The 23,254-nt window shown below is 44.7% G+C and overlaps 1 protein-coding gene across 1 annotated transcript in view; it reads right to left on the minus strand.

The window, feature by feature from the left end:
* IL21R (interleukin 21 receptor) overlaps positions 1-21,010 on the minus strand; it is a 35,161-nt gene extending 14,151 nt beyond the window's left edge. Inside the window, exons 1-2 of the mRNA XM_011376725.2 lie at positions 20,439-21,010; positions 2,288-2,352 (exon numbers count right to left, since the gene is read on the minus strand). Coding sequence (XP_011375027.1) covers positions 2,288-2,336 — 49 coding nt within the window. The 5' untranslated portion in view covers positions 2,337-2,352; positions 20,439-21,010. The remainder of the gene's footprint in view (positions 1-2,287; positions 2,353-20,438) is intronic.
* Between the last annotated feature and the right edge of the window lie 2,244 nt (positions 21,011-23,254).

The raw sequence follows: 23,254 nt of genomic DNA on the forward strand, positions 1-23,254 counted from the left end.
AGTGCTTCAGAGAATAAGAAGCTTCCGAAAACTGAGACGCCCTTGAATGCTTTTGCCAAAATGTTGCCCCAACCATCACCACCACCAGCAAGTGGCACGGGGATCGCCAGCTCGGGTAATTCTGTCAGAAGTTTTAACGCTCTCCCGCCTCCAACATTCACTGCTTTGCTTTGTCCTAAAAATGTGATCCTAATCTAAATTTTGTTCGATGTTTGACAAAATACATGTAATAAGTTTTAGCTTTGTTTTGTGAGATCAAGTGCTGACACTACTATTCCACCCCAGCATTTACCAGAAATTTGCTTGCTTTTTTAAGTGGATTCATTTTAGAGGGGTTTTTTTCCTATTTTTCCTCGACTAATGAAGACCCGGCGGCGGGGGGTCCATTCTCTTCCTGGGCCTCACTCTAGGTCAGAAGCTGGATTCGGAACCAAGAACATTGCTGCTGGAAAGTCCTTTAGTCCACCCTACCCCCACCCCACACCACTCCCGTTTTCTAGATGAGAACTCTGAGGTTCCAAGACCACACTACACCTCTCATCCCTCTTGGTCTGGGCTGCTGAGACTCTCACTCAAGAAACCTAATCTGTACTGATTCTTCCCATCCGCACACATGGCAGACATTGCCAGTCGATCGTTGACGCTCTCTCCCCTGGCTGTGGCCTCAGAATCCTTCTCAACACAGTTCTCCCAGTGGCCACCGCCAAGGTATCTGGGCTGTGGAAATGAATCCTGCTCTCGGGCGTGGCTTCTCTTGGAGAGGAGCACAGGGCCCGTTGGTGGGGCGCAGAGGAGCTAGTTCAGCACTTTGTGGAGAATGGAGGACTGATTCTGGCAGGACCTCAGCCCAGAGCTGCAGAAGCCACCACACGGCTGTGTCTCCTCCATCCAAGTTTCTATCCTAGTAGTTCTCTCTCAAGACTTCAGATCTTGGAGAGAAGCTGCCACTCTTAGTTGGGCTCAAGGCCACCAAGGTATAGGGTTTATCCCAAACTTGGAATAAAACATTGGGGAGGGAACGGCAGCCCCCAAACTAGCATGGAGGTGGCATGAGGGACCAGAGGGACCAAAAAAACCCAGTCACCTGGTCAATAGCCAGACTGTGGATCGAGAACCCCAGGGCCATTCCTGGCCTGGGATTGTCAAAGTGTGGACATGTGACTCATGACTGCTTACATCCCTATCTATAAGCTGGGGACACTGGCCCTCTTGGCAGGTGTGGAGGTACATATATGACATCACGCCAGTGCAGCCCACACTGCCTGCCTGTGGCACTTGCTCAATAAAAGCAGCAAAGCCGGGGGGGTTAAGACCATAGGAACAGATTCGAGAGCCGATCCCAGCTCTGCGTGGTCATGGCCTTGTCCCCTACCCTCTCTGAACCACAGTTTCCTCAACTGAGAACTGGGCGTCATTGCAGCATGGACCTCGGGGTGGGGGGGTGGGGGGCTGTAAGGAGAATGGCACGAGATCATGCTCTGCACCCCCTACAACAGGGGCTTATTATTTGCTCCCACGGGGTGGGGAACTGTGGCAGATGACCTGAAGACCCATTAGAGCCAGGACAGGGTGCTGGTCATTCAGAGAGAGAAAATAAAAAGCCCAACTCCTGTTTCCTGAAGGAGCTAATTAGAGGTTCTGGGCCTTTTGGTAAAAACCAGAGAGAAATGCCGATGGTTAGCAGAGTGGCAGCTGAGGGTCCCCCTGCCTCTCGTCAGCCCCACTGGAGCCCATGTGCTGTGTTCTGCCTCATCCGGGAAGGCTTCCTGGATTTCTCAGCCCTGGCTGTCTGACATCTCCCCCTGACTACAACATCCCCTGATCCTCTGGGGCTGCCTTCCAAGGCTCTGGTTACTTTTGTGGCCACCTCCACTCTCTCCCCTGGGGAATATCAGTGCCTGCTGAGGATCCCATGATAGTTGAAGAACATCCTTGAGGAAGGTCCTTTCACAAGGAGGAACTAAAGGCAGGACTTTCTCTGAGAGCCGAAACCGGCTAAGGCAGAGAGCCAGGGAAATGCAGTATGAAATCTCTCATAGGCCCAGTGAGACCTGACGACCCAACATGGAGGGCTTGCGGGGTGGTGCTTGGGACTCGCCTGAACCACTTCTGGCTAATGGAGCTCTCTGGTTGGATGGGTTCTGGTTCACAGAGAGCTGGCCGCTCCACCTGTGTCAGCCTCTAGAGGGCAGATGCCATCGACTCTGACCTTGGGGCCTGTAGCCATGCCTTGGAGCCCACAGGCCAGCCCAGCCCTCCCCCTGCGGACAGCAGGGCAGCTACTCACCACTCTGAAGCATCAGCAGGAGCAGAAGGGCAGCCCAGTCGGGGGGCATGCTGATTCCCAGGGGCCTAGAAGAGACACACAGCAAAGGGTAGGCCCTGAACAGCCTCCTTCTGGTCCCCGTCCCTTTCTTGGAAGACTTGCCTCAGATTCTTGAATTTGTCTCAGAAAAACAAGAGTTTGAGAAGCCCGCAGATGCTCCCAAGGATTCCTGCCTCTTAGAAATGGCTGACTCACCCTGTGGATCCCTCCCTACTTTTCCTGCCTTCTTCCCATCCCCCTTACACAGTCATGAATGACAGGTGAATTCAAAGAGGGAGGAGCTCGCCGCTCTTCCCCCAACACTTAGCCTATATTGTGGAATTAAACGTGGGCATTTATACAGCTAAGAAAGAAAGAGGAAGTGGGGGGAGGGTGCACTGGTTTGGAAAGTGGTTTTTAATGAGCAGCAAGCTTGAGTCCTCCTCCCATGAAGCACCTGTGTGGACATTAGCCCCCAAAATTGTCTCCTTACTAAATAACAAGTCCAAGATTCACCCACAAAGCAGATGCCCACTGAATACCTAACACAAGGTTAACCCAATAATGAGCCTTCTTACTCAATCCAAAGCCCAGGTTAGCCCACTAGGGAGTGACTTGGGTGCCCAAATCTGACCGAACCAAGGCAACCTGGGCTCCCTGGCCTGGAAGAGATGGAAAAGAGACCGCTTCAGAGAACAGAGCAAGCCTTTCCAGAAGGAGTAAAGTTTGATGCCCTGGGCAGAGGAACAACCCACCAGGCTGGCAATGCCCATTGCACCCCCAGCTCTGTGTCTACTTGGGAAGTGCCAGCCAGAGGCCAGTAGGTCTGCCTGCCAGGCTCAGGAGCCCCACCCAGACCACCCCCATGGACAGGGGTGTAGCTGGAACTGGAGCCTAGAGAGATGACCCACTCAGGGACCAAGTCATGCACATGGCTTCTTCCAGACACCATCCCTGAAACCACAATGGGAAGACCCTGCCACCAAGGGTCCCCCCAGATCCTACTCTGCCCCCATCAAGAGCAGGCAGTGATGAAGGGCACAGAGAGGTTCGGATTACCACCTGTGTGGCTCTGGACGGGTCACTTCCCCTCTCTGAGCCTTGTAGAGTAGAGATGGCAAAGCCTGCTTCCAGGATTCTGGTGATAATTCAGAGAAATGATTTGTGGAAAACCCTGGGCATGGTCCCTGACACATAAACACTGAATAAACAGCCATGATTAATATAGAATTTAGAGCATCAGAAAGGGGTGGGCTCCAGAATGATCTAGCCAAGAGATCCCCAAATTTCTCACTTTCAAAATAATGGCCATATTTGTAGATCGTGTGTACTATTTATTTAATATATTTCTATAAATGAAGTTACTTAAAAATTAACTTCAACCTCATCCTAAGCAACAGCTGTCCCCAACCTTCTTGACACCAGAGACTGGTGCTTCTATGAAACTCGGATGCCTGATGATCTGAGGCGGAGCTGAGGCAGCGATGCTAGCGCCGGGGAGCTGCTGCGAATACAGAGGAAGCTTTGCTCCCTCGCTCACTGCTCACCTCCTGCTGTGCAGCCCTTACTGGTCCAAGGTCAGGGGGGTTGGGGACCCCTGCTAAGTAAGCAATAATATCCATAGTTGTATATTTTTTCCCCAACACACTTTAAAATAAATAACATAGCTATTAAAATAAGATGATGACAGGGCAAACCCCATTTAAAGTGCTTTAAATAACACTGACCTTCAGGAGCCCCAAGCCCAGCAGGAACCCCATTGTCACACTTTGAGGATTTAACCCCCACAACAGGAGGTAGAGTCTGGGTCTGCCCCTCGTTAGTGTGCTGGCACCTGTGACCCCGGCCTCAGCACAAGGCCTGGCATAGTTGTCACTCCCCAGAGGCTCCATTGCCACCACAAGATAAAGCACAAGCTCCTTGCCCAGATTCAAGGCTTATCCTCACTCCACATCCTCTGGACTGCACAAATAACACCCAGGCCCCTGGGGACAGAGGGGACCTGCTGCTTCTATCTGCCTGGCGTCTCCTCCCTTCTTATAAAGAGTTGCCCAGACTGGCGTTGACTTGAACGTCTACTCCATAGGGCGAGCACTTGACCAAGGCCTGTTCAACAAAAGTATCCCTACCCGCCTGCTTGGCCACTTTAAATGAGTCGGGAAGGGATACTGACCCAGGAAAGGCCAATGAGAGCAATCCTGGGAATTTTTTCTAGAACTCTAATAAAGAAGGACTTTTTGCTGTGTCTACTGGAAGCTGGCAACCATCTCTGTCACCTCCTAGAGAGAGCCTGCTGAAAATGATGACAGTACTGAGAAATACAGACCCAGTGTTCCCATGGCATCATTTGAGGACCTGGATGCAGCTGGGTCTGATGTCCGTACCTGGACTTTTCACTTACATAAGCAAAAACACATGTTGCTCACACAACCATGTTGAATTATGCTTCTGTTGCTTGCCATCAAAGAAACCTGATCCAGTGGGATAAAGCAAAGGACAAAGAATTTGAAGCCAGAAGATCTTGGAGCTCAGTTATCATCTCTGAAATTAGGACAGTAATGCCCTCAGTTATTTCTGACCTCAGTTATCATCTCTGAAATTAGGACAGTAATGCCCACTGCACCTGGCAGTTAGGAAGAGCCAGTGAGAAAGCAGACGTGGCAGTGCTCTGTGAACTGTAAGTTACCATACAAGGATGCTGGGTTCTTGCTGTTACTGGCCCACTGATCTTAATTACTCATCATCCCCCTAGCGCCCCAGGCCCCAGAACGCCTCTCTGCCTTGCATGAAGCAAATTCTCCTGCCGCATCTTCTCCTTGAACACCTCGTTCCATCCCATCACTCTAGACTCAGGCTTCACGGCCCACCCGCTCTATCCCTGCATCTGTAAAGCTACATTAGAATGTTCCAGAACTCCTACCGCTTACGACATTTGAGGTTTTCATTTATGCTATTTATCTTTATTTTACATCTCATTTTTTGCTCCAATAAACATGTCTCAAAAGAAAATGTAGTATCATTGCCATCAATAGGTAACTAGTATGAATTGGAGAGGTAGTATGTACCACGGTGGTTAAAACACAGACTTGCGGCTCACTTGCCTGGGTTCAAATCCCAGCACTGCCATTTATTTACAGGCTGTGTGACTTTGGGAAGTTCACTCAACCTTTCTGGGACCCAGGATCCTCATCTGTGAAATGGAGGTAATAATAACAGTACCTACCTCATAGAGTCTTTGGGAGAATTAAATTAGTCAATACTTGTAAAGCATTTGGAACAGTGCCTGACAAAACGGTCTACTTATCATAAAACTAAATACTGTGAAAAGTCAAAACTAAATACAAGGAAAACAAAAGACAGTTATTGACTTGTAGGAAGATACTATCCCCTGCCTGAGACTTTTAGGACTTGAGATCTTGTTTGCCTTTGTTTAAGAAGGGGGATCGAAGAGTGTCAGAGAGTTGTTTTAGACATACTAGCGCCAATGTGACACTCACCCCTACATCATCAGAAGATTGAAAGAAGGTTGAAAAGGATCTAACTCTCTCCCTAGGGGTCCAGGGATATTTAACACCATCTAAAGTAAGCTGCTTGCTTCTGGGAAACATCAGCCTTGAATGATGAAACCTTCTCCTCGTGTTCTCACAGCACCAAGTGGGAACACCTCCCCATCCCACTGTGCTCCCTCCCCTGAATCCATTTTTTAATGGGTCATCCCATTCAGGCTGACCTCTGAGGACAACAGCAACTTACTCCCCAAGATGGACACCAGACCACCAGGTGCTTCCTGAGTGAAGGACAGAGGGTGCCCTACAGGGCTTTCTCCTATGGGAGTCCCTGCAGCAGCACCCTACCTCTGCAGTCCCCTACAGAGGAGTGAAGAGCACCTGGCTTGGAATCTGCCAGGTCCCATCTGGGCATCTTTGGGCAAGTTCCTCATTCCCCTGATTCTTTTTTCTCATCTATAAAATGGGAGTCATGAGTCTTTGCTGCAGGTTTGTCATAAGCACTAAATGCATCATTGCATGTGAAGCATTCCAGCACAGTCTTGGATGTGATGGAGCCCTGGAAAGGTGTTTATCCACCAGGCTCCAGTGCCAAGAAATGATTTCTGGACTTCTGGAAATACAGATTAAAAGGTGGCCACATTTCAGGAGATTCTGGGGAAGCAGAGAAGCTTGGGGGTAGGAAATCTGATTGGAGTAGGTGCTATAGAGAATATAAAGTGCTTAACTGCGCAGTCAACAGAGAGATGCAAATAAAAACCACAATGACATTTTAATTTTATCAGATTGGTGCAAACTAAAAGTCTGATGACATCACATGTGGCTGAGGATATGGTGTAGGAAGTTCTCATTCACAGTCAGTGGAAATGTAAACAAATACTATTGGTCTGGAAAATAGTTTGACGTGATCAAATTAACTTGAGCAAGTGCTTGCCCTAAGACCCAGCAATTTCACCCCTATGTGCACCACAAATGAAACTCTGCTACATGTGTACTAAAAGCATATGCAGAAATGTTTATAGCAGCATTGATTTTAATAGCGAAAAATTGGAAACAGCCTAAATATCCATCAGCAAGAGAACAGAAAGGTAAATTGTGGTGTAATCACTCAATATGAAAATCAATCATAGCTTCACAGAAAAAAAACAAATGATTCTCACAAACAAAATGTGAAATGAAAAAAAAGTAAATTAGGGAAATAAACATTCTCATAATGACACCATCCATGTCACACATGTAAAACCGCTCTATACGTTGTTTAGGTGAATATATACGTGTCTTGAAAATACAGAGAAATTCAAGGGGATGATAAACATCAGACTTCAAATAACGTAGAAACGAAGGGCATGGGATAAAGAGAGATATTCGGGGATCTCAAAGGTTTGGTAAAACTGAGTGAAGTTAACACTGGTGTGATTATATTATTTTTTATATCTTTTTGTATCCCATAATATTTTAAAAGTAAATAAATCTTAAGATTGTAAACTAAAACTTGGAGGGGGACTTTCACCTCTGGCTATAATAGAGTAGATGGTATCAAACTAATCCCCTAAGTGAGAACAGCTACTAAATGGGAAAAAAATACTGTGAAACCGCATGAGAGAGTAACCAAGTTTGATAGGATTTGAGAGGCCAGGGTGTCAGAAGGAAAATGCATTGAAATTATGTGTGCAATTTCCCCTCAAATGAATTTCCAAGTCATTGCAAATGAATTCATATCATGAAATCTAGCCAAAAGCCTCTGGCAATAGGCTAAAATGTTGAGAAGAGATTTTGGCGGTTTCACAATACTAAGGAAGGAATTGAAGTTCAAGGCTTGGCAAGAAAGATGGGCCCTGGTAAATACCCAGTTATTCAGGAGAGGCTATGCCTTAAGAATAGGTAAAAATTAGAAATAATTTAGCCTCGACAGTATCAAAGTGATTTGCCTATATGCTATATCCTGCTAGAAGAAATTGGACAGTTACCCAAAAGGTTAATACAGGATAGTGTTACCACATAACCAAGCAATTTGACTCCTGATATGTAGCAAAAAATCGTCGAAAACATATGTCCACAGAAAAACCTTTGTACAGAAATGTTCATAGCAGCATTATTCGTAACATCCCCCAACGAGAAGCAACCCTGCTGTCTATCAATTGGTGAACAGACAAACAAAATGTAGGATATTACTACAGTGGAATATTATTCAGCCATAAAAACTAATGAAGTAATGATACATACTACAACATGGATGAGCCTTGAAAATGTATGCTAAGGTAAATAAATCAGAAACAAAAAGACACATATTGCATAATTCGGTTTATATGTCACGTCCAGAATAGGCGAATCCATAGAGACAGAAAGCAGATGAGTAGTCGCTTTGGAGGGAGGAGGAATGGGGAGTGACAGCCAACGGGCATTTTTTTTTTTTTTTGGAGCAATGAAAATGCAGTTAGATGGTGGTGATGGTTGCACAACTTCATAAATATCCTAAAAACCACTTAATACTTTAAAACAGTGAATTGCATATGTAATGGGATCTTAATTTAAAATTATTTAAATGAAAGCAAATAAACATATTTTCAGACCCCAAAAAAAGCTGATAGAATTTGTCACTGGTAGACCTGCATTAAAATGTATACTAAAGTGAGTTATTCAGGCAAAAGAAGAACAATCCCAAATGGGAAGCGAGGCACTATAGGAAGGAATGAAGAGCAATAGAGAGTATTATAAATATAAATGAATATTAATTATTTAAAATAGTAACAACAATAATATCTGATTATGTTTATACTAGATGCAGAATTAAAATACATGACGATGATACCCCAAAGGTAAGAAAGGGTTAGAAAAGTTAAAGGTCACTGTATTGCCTGGGAAACAATAAAGGTACTAATATATAAGGTGGACTCCAAAAAAATCAAGTACGCATGTTATAATCTCTAATACAAGCACTAAAAGAATTATAAAAGAAAGTATAGACAGGAAACATAGAATAATAAAATTTTAAATGTTATTCTTCTCAAAAATGGGACAATGAAAAAGAAAAAAGAAAAAAGAATAGATGAGGCCAAAGGAAAACAAATAGCAAGATGGTAGACTTAATCCCAAACACATCAGTACTTTTATTAAACGTGCATGAACTAAACACTAGAATTAAACACATAACCTGGATATCAAAACTTGACCTTAAAAGAAAAATTATAGGTCAATAGCTCTCATAAATGTACACACAAAAATTCTAAACAAAATGTTGACAAATCAAAACAAGTGATTCATGCAAAACTAGACAACATGTCATTATCAGTGAGGTATATTTCAGGAATGCAAGGTTAGCTGAAAATCAGTAAAGTAGTTTCCTCTTATCCATGGCTTCACTTTCTGCAGTTTTATTTATGCATAGTCAGTCGCACTCTGAAAATATTAAATGGATGAGTCCAGAAATAAATAATTCATAATTTTAAATCGTGTGGCGTTTTGAGTAGTGTGATAAAACCTAACACTGTCCCACTCTGTCCCACCTGGGACTTGTCTCATCCTTTTATCTGGCATATCCATGCTGTATATGCTACCTGCCCATCAGTCATGGGGTCAGATCTATTGTCATGGTATCACAGTGCTTGTGCTCAAATTACCTTTATTTTACTTCATAATGGCCTCACAGCACAAGAGTAGTGATGCTAGCAGTTCAGATATGCCAAAGAGAAGCCATAAAGAGCTTCTTTGAAGTGAAAAGATGTGTAAGTTCTCTATTTAATAAGGAAAGAAACAAAATTTCTGAGGTCGCTAAGATCTACGGTAAGAACGAATCTTCTATCCATGAAATTGTGAAGAAGGAAAAAGAAATTCATGCTAGTTTTACAGTCACACCTCAAACTGCAAAAGTTACAGTCACAGTCAGTTCATGGTAAGTGTTTAGTTAAGATGGAAAACGCATTAACTTGTGAGTAGAAGACATGAACAGAAAACATATTTCGATTGATGGCAACATATTGCACCAGAAAGCATTAAGACTATAGGAAAATTTCAGCAAGAAATCCCCTGAAATGAGTGACAAGAAAGTGGCAAGAAAGGATGGTTAACAACCACTCGTGATCTTTAAAACACTCTCAGAAAACTAGGAATAGAGGAATCATCTTTAATCTGATAAGGAGCGCATGCACACACACACACACACACACACACACACACACACACACACACACACACACATATACCATACCAGCTAACATTATTCCTCATGGTCAAATACTGAACACTTTATCCCTGAGGTCAAGAAAAAGATAATAATGTCTTGTATTGGAAGGCAAGGAAAATCAATAAATTTATAAAGATTAGAAAACTACAGGATTGGAATGATATAAGTATTGAATACCTAGAAAAATTCAGATACTTGACAGATAAACTATTAGAATAATAATTGTTAAACAAGGGCACTGTATATGAGATCAATATAAAAAATTTATTGTGTATCTAAAGATCAAAAACCTTAGCTAGACTAAGGAAAAAGGAGAAGACTCAAATAACTAAAACCAGAAAAGAAAGAAGAAACATTACAACAAATGCCACAGAAATAAAAGAATTATAAGAAACTACTATGAGTAATTATATACCAATAAACTTAATAATGTAGAAATATAGATAAATTCCTAGCAATATACAATCCACCAAGAATGAATTATGAAGAAATAGAAAATCTGAGTGGACCTATAACTAGTAGATTGAATCAGTAATAAAAAATCTCTTAACAAATAAAAGCTCAGAACCAGAGCCAGAGAAAGAAAACTCCAGATCAATATCCCTGATGAATATTGGCGCAAAAGTCCTCAGCAAAATACTAGCAAACAGCATGCAACAGCACATTAAAAGGGGTTATACATCACAAACAGCTGAGGCTTAACCCTAGGATGGTTGAACATACAAAAATAGACCACATTAACAGAACAAAGGACAAAAATCACATGACTATTTCAATCGATGCAGAAAAAGCAACTTATGTTTTCCAACTTATATTTTCATAATAAAGACATTCAACATCTAGGAATAGAAAAAAGTTACCTCAGCATAATAAAGGCTATAAATGAAAGCCTGCAGCTAACCTCAATGGTAAAAAACTGAAAGCTTTTCTTCTGATATCAAGAATAAGGCAAGAATGCTCATTATTAACACTTCTATTTAACATAATACTGGCAGTCTTAGCTAAAGCAATTAGGTAAGAAAAAGAATTGAAAAGCAGCCATATCGGAAGGAAGAAGTAAAATTATCTCTGTTTACAGATGACATGATCTTATATATAAATAACCCTAAAGATTCCATAAATGAAACCTGTTAGACTAATAAGCAAATTTAGCAAAGTAGCATAATATAAAATCCACACTCAAAAATCAGTTGCATTTCTATACATTAACAATGAACAATCCAAAAATGAAAATTAAGAAAACAATGTCATTTATAATAATAGACATTGTCATTTACAATAATAAAAAGAATAAAATACTTAGGAGTAAACTTAACCAAGGACGTGGACATACATTGAAAACTACAAAACATTGTCAAAAGAAATCAGAGACACGAATAAATGGAAAAACGCTCTATGTTCATTTATTGGAAGATTTAATATTTTTTAAATGTCTAAAGCAATCTACAGATTCAATGCAGTCTCCGTCAAAATTCTAATAGCATTATTTGCAGAAGTAGAAAAATAATCCCGAAGTTGATAGGGAATTTCAAAGGACCCCAAATAACTAAAACAATCTTGAGAAAGAAGAACAAAGATAGAGGCCTCACGCATCCTGATTTCAAAATATATGATCAAGCTACGGTAATCAAAGTAGACACTGGCATAAAGAAAGACAAAGCAGATACCGCCATAAAATCAGGCACAGAAACCAATGGAACAGAACAGAGGGCCCAGAGATAAACCCTTACGCACACACATGGTCAAATGATTTTTGACAAGGGTGCCAAAACTATACAATGGGGAAAGGAGAGTCTCTTCAACAAATGGTATTGGGAAAACTGATATCCACATTCAAAAGAATAGAGATGGACTCTTATCTTACATCACATATAAAAATTAACTCGAAATTAAAGACTTCCTTATAAGACCTAAAACTATAAAACTCCTAGAAGAAAATATAAGGAAAAACGTTATGACGTTGGGCTTGGCGATTATTTCTTGGATATGACACCTAAAGCACAAACAAGCAACAAGGCGAACATGGACAACATCCAACTGAAAAACTTCTGTGCAGCAGAGGAAACAATCGACAGCATGAAAGAGCGACCTACAGAACAATGGAAAATATCTGCGAACCATTTATAGGATATTCAGAATTTACAAGAACTGTAACTCATTAACAAACACAAACACAAACAAAAGCCCAGTTGAAAAAAAACAGGCAAAAGATTTGAGTAGATATTTCTCCGGAGAAGATAAACAAAGGGCCTAGAGGTATGTGAAAAGGTGCTCAACACGCTAATCATCCGGGAACTGCAAATCAAAGCCACAATGAGTTATTGTTTCACATCTGTTAAGATGACTACTATGCTGGTGAGGATGTGGAAAAATTGGATCCCTTGCACCCTGTTGGTGGGATTGTAAAATGGTATAAATGCTATAGAAAATAGTGTGGCATGTCCTTAAAAAGTTAAAAACAGAACTACCACATAATCCAACAATCTCACTTCTGGGTACATATCCAAAAGAATTGAAAACAAGATCTCAAAGAGATATTTGCACACCCTTGTTCATTGCAACATTATTCACAAGAGTCATGATGAGGAAGCAATCTAAATCCAAAGAAAATGTGATATACATTCAATAGAATATTATTTAGCCTTTCAAAAAAGGAGGAAATTCTGTTAGATGCTACAACATAGTTTTTGAAGACATTGTGCTAAGTAAAATAAGCCAGTCTTGACAGACAAATACTACATGATTCCATTTATATGACATATCCAAAGTGATCAAACTCATAAAAATAGAAAGTAGAACAGGGGCTGCCAGGGGCTGGAGAGAAGGGATATAATGGGGAGTTGTTGTTCAATGGTTATACAGTCTCAGTAGTGTGAGATGAAAAAGTTTTAGAGATCTGTTGTACAACAATATGCATATAGTTAACAATACTGTACTGTTATCTACTGTACACTTAAAATTGTTAAAAAGGTAAAAAAGTATTTAGTGATTTATGAAGTTCAAGGCTTTGCACCACAATACCCTTTCTCCTGGGATTCGCAGATGAAGAGGTCTATAAACAATTACAAAAGCAAAGACAGGAAGTCTCCAACTGGTGATCAATTGAAGCAGACTGCGTTTTGCAGCTATGTCTTCCTACATCTGGAACTCCAGCTTGAAAAAGTGTATTAACAAAGTTAACAAGGTATATAAAAAAAAACCTATTGTATTTCTATACACTGAGAACAAACATGAAAATTTTTAAAGTGTACAATTTACATTAGCATAAAAAAATCAAATACCCAAGATTAACTCTAGTAAAGATGCATAAGACCTCTACAAGAAATCTACAAGATATTTTTTAAACTTTTTGAAATATAAAGAAATTGAGGGACATACTTTGCTCATGGATTGGAAACTTTAATAGAGTTGGCCCTCTGTATCTATAGGTTTTTGCATCAGTGGATTCAATCAACTACGAATCAGAATTATTCCAAAAAACAGTCTCAGAAAGTTCCAAAAAGCAAAACACAAATTTCAGCACTATGCTGAAGCCATGTGACTGAAGTTATATGTAGGCATACACTGCTGTAGCCTCTATGCAAATACAGGTTATATGCAAATACTACACCATTTCATATAAGGGACTTGAGGATCCTTGGATTTTGGTATCCATGGAGGATCCTGGGACCAATCCCTTGTGGATCGTGAGGGATGACTGTATTTTTAAAATGTCAGTTTTCCCCAAATTGAACTAAAGTTTCAATGTAATCCCAAAGTTCAAAAAAAAATCCCCAGCAGGATTTTCTTTGCTGGAAATTGACAAACTAGTCTTAAAATTTATATAGAAATGCAAAGAGCTGAGAAAAGTTCAGGCAATCTTGAATAATATTACGTCACTGTTGCAAGGAAAAACAAGCCAGTGGAAAAAGAATATAGAAATAGACATGTATATAGTCACTTGATTTTCAACAAAGGCGCCGCTGAAAAGCCATGGGGAAAGCATGACTTTAAAAACTGATGAATGTTTAAGTGAATGTTCATATAGAAAAAATAAACCTTGACCCTCTACTTGATATCATACATAAAAATAAATTACAGATAAATTATACACCTATGTGAAAGGTAAAACAATAAAGCATCTGAAAGAAAACATGATAATATTTTCATGAACTTAGGGCAGGCAAAACTCCTTAAACAGCACATACAAAGCTCTAACCATAAAGAAAAAGACTGATAAATTGAACCACGTTAAAATTAAGAAATATCATTCATCGAAAGATTCCATTAAGAGAATGGAAAAGAAACTGACATGAGAGGAGAGTATATCTATATCTATATACATATCTTTCTATGTAGTATATAGTTTTTATATAGTCATATAAAATTTATATTTTTCTTTTTTACAGTATATAATATTATACATTATATTTAACTTATATATTATATACACACAAATCTATCTGTCCCCAGAATATATAAAGAACTCCTACAAAACAATAATAAATAACACAACTCAATTTTTTAAAAATTGACAAAAAGCTTAAACACTTCACCAAAAAAAAAGACATCTAAATGGCCAATAAGCATATTAAAAGGTGTTCAAAATCATTATTCATCCAGGAAATGCAAATTTGCATGCCAATATGATACCACAACACATCAACCCAGAGTGGCTAAAATGAAAAAGATGGACTATTCCACGTGCTGAAGAGGATCCAGGGAAACCGGAACTGTCAGTCTCGACACAGTTTTCTGGTAGAAATGTAAGTTGGTACAACCTCTCGGGAAAACTTCAGCTGAACAAGAGACTCCACGGTTCCATCTCCAGGTTATGCACCAAAGAGAAATGTATACATATGTACACACGCAGACATGTGCCAGAGTGTGCACAGCAGCATCATTTACAACCTCCCCAAACTGGAAAGACCCCAAGTCCTTGGTTTCCCTGTATCTTCTTTCCCTCACTGATGATTCAGGAATGCGATCTATTTAGTTCCTCAAGTTGGCCATCATCTCCAATGTGACCAAGGTGGTGATTGGGGGTCGAAAGTGAAAGGTGAGTTATATGGTAAAGTTAAATGAACCGTTTCCCATAGGGACCAAGAAGACATGGGGTGGGTGAGGAGGGACTCCCCAGAAGGGCCAGAAACAAGAGCTAGCAGGTCACCAGAAAGGGAAGTATCGAGACTGAGGTACTTCCCAAAAGGGAACACAGAAAAACGGGCTCCTCGTTCATCCTTGGTCTTCAAGGACCTCCGACCACCTGTCTTCCTACTGGCCTCCTCCTTGGTCTCCCTGCCTTCAGTAGTGGCCCCTCCAACCCAGTCCTCATTCCCACTATGGCATTCTGTGGCCCCTCACTGCCTTTTAGAGAAGATCCCAAATTCCTCAGCCCAGCATTCAAAACACTTCAGGATCCTCTCCCCCGCATTTCCTCTCCCCCGCAGTGCTCATCCTGGACTCCAGGTACACCAGCTTTCTTACAGCTTCAGCAACATCTCCATCCACCTGGCTTCCACACCTTGGCACGTGCTGTTTCAGCCACCGGAACTCTCTACCCGCCCAGGCTGACTGTCAGCCTCCTACTCAGTCTCCAAAATCCAGTTCAAATGTCATCTGCTCTGTAAATCTTTGACCTCTCCAAAGAGTATGAGTCACTCTTTCCTCTGGTGTCCATCCCTCCACCAGAGTACACTGCTCATGATGTTTTAGTAACATTCTGAGCAACATCCAGGCAGAGACTATGTTTCTTGGTTACTGTTGAATCCCCAGTGGCTAACTAGTGCCTGACACATAGGTGCTCAAAATATTGAGTGACTAAATGAAAGAAAATGCTTTCTATCATAATGGATTTTGAAGCTTAACCTCGATGTTAAAACCTATGTAGATTGTACACTCCAAAGTTTAATCTTATTCATTTTGACTCCTTTTTCTTACGTTCAGTGCATTGAGGACGTATGTACTTGTTAAGGATAAAAGCTCCAATGCTCCAACTTTTTCCCTACCTCAGGGCCTTTGCATATGCCATTCCCTCTGCCTAGAACACTTTTCCTTGTGCTTCTTTGCTTTCTCATCCTCGAGTTTCAACTACGACGTTGCCTCCTCAAAAGGCAATCTATTGTCTGAAATGGTTCTCCCCCGCAGTTCTCTGTGCCACAACTCTGTGTCTCCTTCACAACTGTAATACTAGGATTAGTTTAGTATATGTTCCTTTTTGTGCGTCTATGACCTCTATCTGTCCCAGAGCATAAGCTCCCAGGAGCCAGGAAATTTACCTGTGTTGTTCACCACAGTATCCCCAGTGCATAGAATGGGGCCTGGAACACAGTAGGTGCTCAACGAGTAGATGAAGAAGAATGGGGAGTGAATGAGTGAAGCTGAAGAATTGCGTGTCTAGTCATACAAGGAGCAGCCTTGATCAAGCCCCCAAAAGGTCTCGGTTTCCCCATCAGCTTCGTCACAGTCCCCAGGAACTTCCCTCAACCCCGGGTAACACCCTCAGTTCCCAGGGTCTGAACCATCATGACTGCTGTCATCAGATTAGTAACAAAGAACTTTCAGAGAGGGACAGTGGGTTGCCTTAGGTCAAGCAGCTAGTTCTTACCTAAACAGAGCGCTTAGGCTTGGGGAGAGCCAGTCCAGTGGCCCTGAACCAGAAAGGAGGCTCTGAGCCTCAGTTTTCCTCATCTGTAGAATGGGAGCAGTGCCCCGTGCCCTGGCCTGGCTGAGAGAGTGTGAGGCAGGTGCTGGGCACATTGCACGTGTGTGTGGGTAATGTTAATTGCTTGTTCCTTTTCTGCCAGTGATGAGGAGTGGGTGGTGGGTGGTGAGTGTCTGAGGACAGGGGTACCAGGACTCTGGGGTTACAGCTTAGTCAGTAGGAGCTGAACATGAAAGGAAGGGCCTGTCCCTCCCCAACATGTACCACCTCTGGGCCTGTGGAACCTCTCAGTCTCTCTCCCACCTGGACCATGAATCCTTGTCCATGAAACCTGTCTCCACTTGAACCTTTCCCTTCTGAAACTTCTCCCAGCCTGTGCAGCCTTGCCTAGCTGAGGAGAATCATCTCCCTCCCAGCGACCTCACCCTGCCCTGCCATCTCCACCATGCGGGGCAGCCTCGCCCAGAGTGAACGGTCTCCCTCAGCTCCCATCCTTACGTCTCTCTCCAGCCCCATTTCCCCTAGACCTTAAGGGGCTAGTTGGAAGGCAGAAAAATAAAGGATGCTTTGAACCGCGACTGCTTGAGGCCACAAGGCAGGGGCTTGGGGCAGGTCTGGCAACCTGTCTTTATCCCTTCCTTGCCCAGAAGGCCCCCACCAGCCTGCCCTGGCCCTGGACAAAGCAACCGGGATGCTACTGATTTGTCCTTGAGAAAGTTTGCAGCCCTGGTCCCAGTCTACTTCGCCAGGCTGTCTGGCAGGTAGAGAAATGGAGGCCCAGAGAGGCCCAGACCTTGCCGGCGGTGGCACTGTGAGGAACTAGGCGGGGAGCCGCCTGAGCAAGGAACCAGACTCTACATTTGCCCCACCTCTTTAGGGACAATTTGCATAGCCAGATCCTCAATGAGGGCTCTGGGGACCAGCAGGTCTGGTCCCTCCTGCAGGTGTCCCGGCCATTCGGGGGCCCTTAGTGGGGCCCCTGCCCACACCCTAGGAGAGGGAATCTTCTCAGGTTGTTTCAGAAGTTCCAAGTTTACTCAGAGCTCTCATTTGAGCTGTCATAAAAAGTCCCTTTGGTCTAGTGCCAGAGCAAAAGTGGGGGCGGTGGCACCTGTGAGCCTTGGACTGGGGGTGGGGCTCCTCTCGGCACCCCTTCCCCACCCACTGCCCTCACAGCTCTCTTCCCTCTGCTCGTAAATGACTCCCTGGGTGACCCTAGAAAACTCCCATCCCTTTCTGAGCCTCAGTTTCCCCATCTGTGAAAGTGGGGCTTAGAATCATCATAAGAGCTAATAGATGCCAGAGCTATTCTAGGTGTCCTAGCTAACAACAGCATGATTATTACCAATAATATTGAAAGTAAAACATCATAGCTACTATTTCTTGTGAGCCCTGCTGTGCTTTTTTCCTCATGATCTCACTGGCTCTGTCTGTCTATGCGTCCCCAGGACACTGGCTCTCTCTGTCTATGTGTCCCCAGGACCCAGGACAGTGCCTGACATACAGTAGGTGCTCAATAAATAACAGAACCTCGCAACAAGCCCAAGGCAGGAGTTCTTAGTTCCATATAACAGATGAGGAAAGTGAGGTTCAGAGAGGTTAGTGGCTTACTCAAGGTCACATAGGTATTAAGTGATGAAGATGAGACTCGAACCAGGTCTGGCTGATTCCACAGCCCCACATCACAGTCGGCGGGGTGTTGGTCAGCCAGATCCAGCACCTCCGCCTGACCACGAAGCCACTGGCTCCTCTCCCTTTCATTTATTTATTTATCAGGCGCCAGGGAAGTCCAGATGCTGCAGAGAAGCTGGTGCCCCTCAAAGCCTCTGGTGGCCTGTTTTCCTCTTGCCACTTTCTCTTGAACTGGCCTCCCCCTCCAGCATGCCACCCCACCACCCACTACTCACAAGTCCCTTAGAGGCTCCAATCCCCACCTCCAACTTCCCTCTCTTCCCCTCTAGACTGGTGAGAGCCTGCAATGCCAAGGGCTCAGCCTTCATCTTCTTCACTCCCCGTTTCCGGCCCTGAATATTGGCCACCTCCTAACATGAGGGCTCTTAGCTTCCTCCACTGCAGGATTGTAAGGATCCAGACACCCTGTCAGATGTGGGTGCCGGGACCAGGGCTTCTACTGAGCCCGCCACAGGGAACAGGTGATCAGGGCCACCCCTCTGGGGTCTGCTCAGCAACCAGGTGTCCCAGGACTATGAGTCTTACTTTTAAGTTATCTTGTCCAGTAGGTTGTGGCCCTACTGTCAAACAGACTTAGGGGCCAAACTCAGCTCTGCATCTTACAGTCACAATTGACCTGGGGCAATTTCTCTCCACCAAGCCTCAGTCTCCTCATCTGTGAAATGGGCCAAATGAGGCCAGCAGCCTCACCTACTGTCGTGAGGATTATGAGAGACCCTCAAGGGCCGACAGCAAGCTGAGCACTGGTGCCAGGAGGACCAGGGGACTGAGGGAGGCAGATCCAGCACCTCCTCCTGACCACAAGTTCCAGAGTGTGTCGTAACTGCTACTGTTTCTTAGAGAGTGGCCCTCCTCCCACCCAAGCTCCAGGCTCCTCATGATGCGAACTCTCTTCCTGGGCAGGCCTCCAGCTGGCAGCTTTCATAGTTTTATGCCTTTGAATCCTCACAAGCAGCCCACGAGGATGGAGCTGCCTTGGTCCCCATTTTACAGATGAGAAAACCGAGGCTCCACGTAGCTAGAACAGCACAGAGAGTCGCCCAAGTTCACCCAGCTAGGAACTCGCGTGGCTGGATTTTGAACCTGCCAGGTACTTCCCACTCCACCACGTGCTTCTAAAACCCCCACTCTTCACCCAGGGGAGTGCAGATGTCATCCCAGGAGCAGCCCCTGACTCTGCAATGTCCCCCTGCCCTGAGTCCTCTGCTCCTGCTGAGCAGCACCTTGCCATTCCCCCCACAAGTCCAAAGTTCCCACTCCGGGCCCTTTACTGTCCCAGCTCCTCTGCCAGAAATGTGTCTGCCGGCTCCTTTCATCTCCTCTACTTCGCAAGTCAAAATTCAACCCATGCTTCAGGGCTCAGTCTCCCTCAGTCTCCTGCACATCCCTCTCCCCCAGGCGTGCACGCAGAACCAGTTTGCCTGTCACCATCAGCCCATCCCCTGTGCTTTCACGAGAAAGATGAGGAGACAGCATGTGAAGGGCAGGACCAGCCCCAAATCACCTTACTCTACTACGTACTGGTTGAGTCACTTTGGGAAAATCACTCTATCTCTCAGAGCCTCAGTTCTTTATCTGTGACATGGGCACACTAACTTGTTTTGAAGGATTCGATGAAATAAAGGAGATAAAATACAGAAGCTGGCACAAAGTCAATGCCTCCTACCCACCCCAAAAATGTGGACCCTAGAAGCATCACACCAGCATACCCATGCCCACCTCTGCCCAGCTCAGCTGCCCAGAACCGTGGCGACTATCAAGTCATGTTCGGTCCGGAACTACCTTTCTCTCCCCGGTCCCCTGCCTTGTAGAGGCTGGTTTCACAGACAGCTCATGGGGTCATCACGGCCATTCCCCTTCCCCCGGGCCCCTGGGCCTTCAACAGACCCACTCAAAGGCCCTCCAGTCACCCTAAGCCAGGCTGAGCAAGAGACTCCAGAGCAGCTCTGCTGGCCTCACTGTCTCCAGTTGTGAATGAGGGCACAGGGCCCATCTGCGTCCTTCCACCCTGGGCAAAGACCAAACCCTCTTGGCCAACGAAGTTGCCCCGCCCCCCCCCCAGGCCCCCTACACCTCCCACCCCGCTCAGAACTGTAGCTGGAGTCAAGTTACCTGTTGTTCCAGCTTCTCTCTCAGAAATCCATCCTGTGTACTCAAGGCAATCCAGTGGGCTCCCAGGGGTGGCCGCTGGGCTCAGCAGCGGGTGGGAGATGAGTATCAGAGAACAGTCAGGGGTCTGGGGTGGGAATTTACAGCCTGCCCGGAGTCACCAACCAGACAGGCATGAGACCTGTCACCGGGACAGATGGCAGCCGGGCTCTAGGCAGGCAAGTCACACAGTGGGAGCCAGCTAGGTATACAGGCAGTGGTCAGTCACATCCCAGAGAAGTCACACACGTACAGAAAACGGTCATTGTGGGGCAGGGACTGATTGGCTGGGGATGGACAGACAGCAGACAAAGGCTGGTCAAGCAGGCAGACAGACAGGAGAAGTCAAGTGAACAGGCAGATGGCCAGCCAGACAGACACACAGACACGCAGACAGACAGGCAGACAGCAAGACCGAAGGCTGTCAGTCACACTCAGGGAGAAGCAGGCAGACATTTGAACCCCAAGCCCATCAGTCACTCAGCAGAGAGGGCCAGTAGGTCCAGCACAGGCAGCGGCTGCCATCTCTGCCCCAGCGCGTGTGCAGGGTTGGGAGGCAGAGGAGGATGTGGTGAGAGCTCCCCACCAGCCCCGCCCACAGAGCAGCTGGCTCCTCCTCAGAGACAGTGAGAAAGAGGTGGGAGTGGGCCCAGCCCCCCAGCATGGCCCACTGATCCCCAAAGGTCACCTACTAGGAGTACATTCAGGGTCACCAGCGTGACGTCTGCCTTTTGCGGGTGGGTGACTTCATTCCCACAGGCCTCAAAGTCATGACCCGTGAGGCAGACAGGGCAGCAGTGAGCCACTGCTTCTCACAGATGTGGAAACTGAGGCTCAGAGGGCTGCAGAGGTGCCATAACTGGACCGGGAGTCCCCTGCTGGTTCTGAGAGTCCAACTCTCAGCTCAGAGAGAAGGCAGAGTCCAGGACCAGAGGCTTGCCCAAAGTCCCATGGAGAGGCCATGGCAGTGACCCAAACACAGACCCTCTTCCAGAGTTTGCAATCTGGTCTGCTTCACTCAGGCACACTGCCTGCCTGGCCCAGTAGGGGGTCTGAGTTTGGGACCCCCTTCCAGACTTCTTGGCCCCTGTTCCTTTTTTTTTTTCACCCCTACCCATTTCCTTTGAATCCAGCCTCCTGCTGTAGTGCTGCAGGGAGCAGGACCATTTCTCCCCACCCTTGAGAAGACAATCTCTCAGGCATGTCACATCACCTCTTTGAATGCCTAGCTTTGCCCATCTGTCAAATGGGGACACCTAGCCAAGAGGGGATGGGCAGCAATTAACACATAGGAACTCTGGAGGAACACAAAGAAAAGAATTCTCAAGAGAGTGTTTGTCTTGCTGACAAGCCAGGGGCCCGTGAGAAGGTCAGATATCTCTGGCAGACATTTAAGAAGCCAGGGGACAAAATTCGGCAAATGCACTCCCAATGGCCTCAAAAGAAGAGCAGGAGAATTGCTGCTGCTACTACTACCATTTCTCTCCTAAATTCCACAGGTGCCTAGGTGATCTCCCTTTATCCCACAAACCCTGGGATAAGGCAGACAAGACTATGCCCATTTTACCAAGGCTCAGAAGGCTGAAACATCACAAAAGCTAAGGAATGTCGCAGCAGGGTGTTTTGAACTTGGGTGTTTTGATTCCTAAGTCTGCACTAGGCTGTGGAGACCGGCCCGAACCAGGGTGAAAGGTTATCAAGGCGGCTGGGGCTATTTTGTGCTGTTTCGATGACACTGGTCGGCTCAAACTTGCATGCCATCTCTCCCCAGCTGACTCATTTTTGGGAAACAATTGCAGCTAACCCACATGACCGATCCAAAGAAAAAGAGAAAGCGTCTTGCGATTTATGCTGTTTTGTTTTGTTTTTTTCCCTTTTTCTAGCTGTTTTTGAGGAACTAAGTATAAATTCCCCCGAGGCCAATTTGAAGGATGTTTGACCTATAGAAATTCTCTTCCTGGCTACAGAAGTATTGTGTTCCCTGGAGAACAAAGCTGGGAAGAAAGCCAGCTTTTCTTTTTTTCTCTTGATCTCCAGGGTGAGTTTTTTTGATGCCGTGTATCACATATTTGCCATGGGAGGATCAAGAAAAAGCAGAGTAAAACAGAGCTAGTATTTGGTAAAAGCTTACTCTGTGTCAGGGTTTTAAGGACTTTAAGAATGCATCATCTCACTCAGTAACACAAGAAGACAATAATTATTATTAGCACCATCGTCATCCCTTTTTTACAGATAAGAAAACCGAGGCTCAGAGAGGTTAAGTGACTTGTCCAAGGTCACATGGCTGGCGAGGGGCAGAGTTGGGATTAAACTTGATACTGGACATCGCTTGTAAAATTCTTAATCTTTTAGCAGGAAATGATATGGGACATCTCTTGCAGAGTTCTTAATCTTTTTTAGTAAACCTAGTTAAGTTTTCTTTCTTCTTTTCTTTAGAAAAAAAGGCCCTCTCCCTCAAATCCCAATAATTTCCCCAAAACTAGTGACTCAGATCCTCTGGTTATTGATAAGAGTCATCAGCCCATTGTTAGCAGAAATAGTGTTAGTCCAGGCAGGGCCCTTAGAGTCCAAGAGGGGAGGGGACTTTAGGCCAAAAGTCTTTTTCTTTCTCTTTAATAAACATATTAACCAAACCTGGTTTGCTTTACTCGCTTAATAGGCAAATCAATAATAGAAATTAATAGATATATGACTTAAATAACAAGTTCATATCTTCTTTTCCTTGTCTGGGAACTGAGGCAGCGCTTCAACAGGAAACCCAAGACTCTACCCTGACTGAG

This window comes from Pteropus vampyrus, unplaced genomic scaffold, assembly GCF_000151845.1.
Source record: "Pteropus vampyrus isolate Shadow unplaced genomic scaffold, Pvam_2.0 Scaffold303, whole genome shotgun sequence".
NCBI classification, from domain to species: Eukaryota; Metazoa; Chordata; class Mammalia; order Chiroptera; family Pteropodidae; genus Pteropus; species Pteropus vampyrus.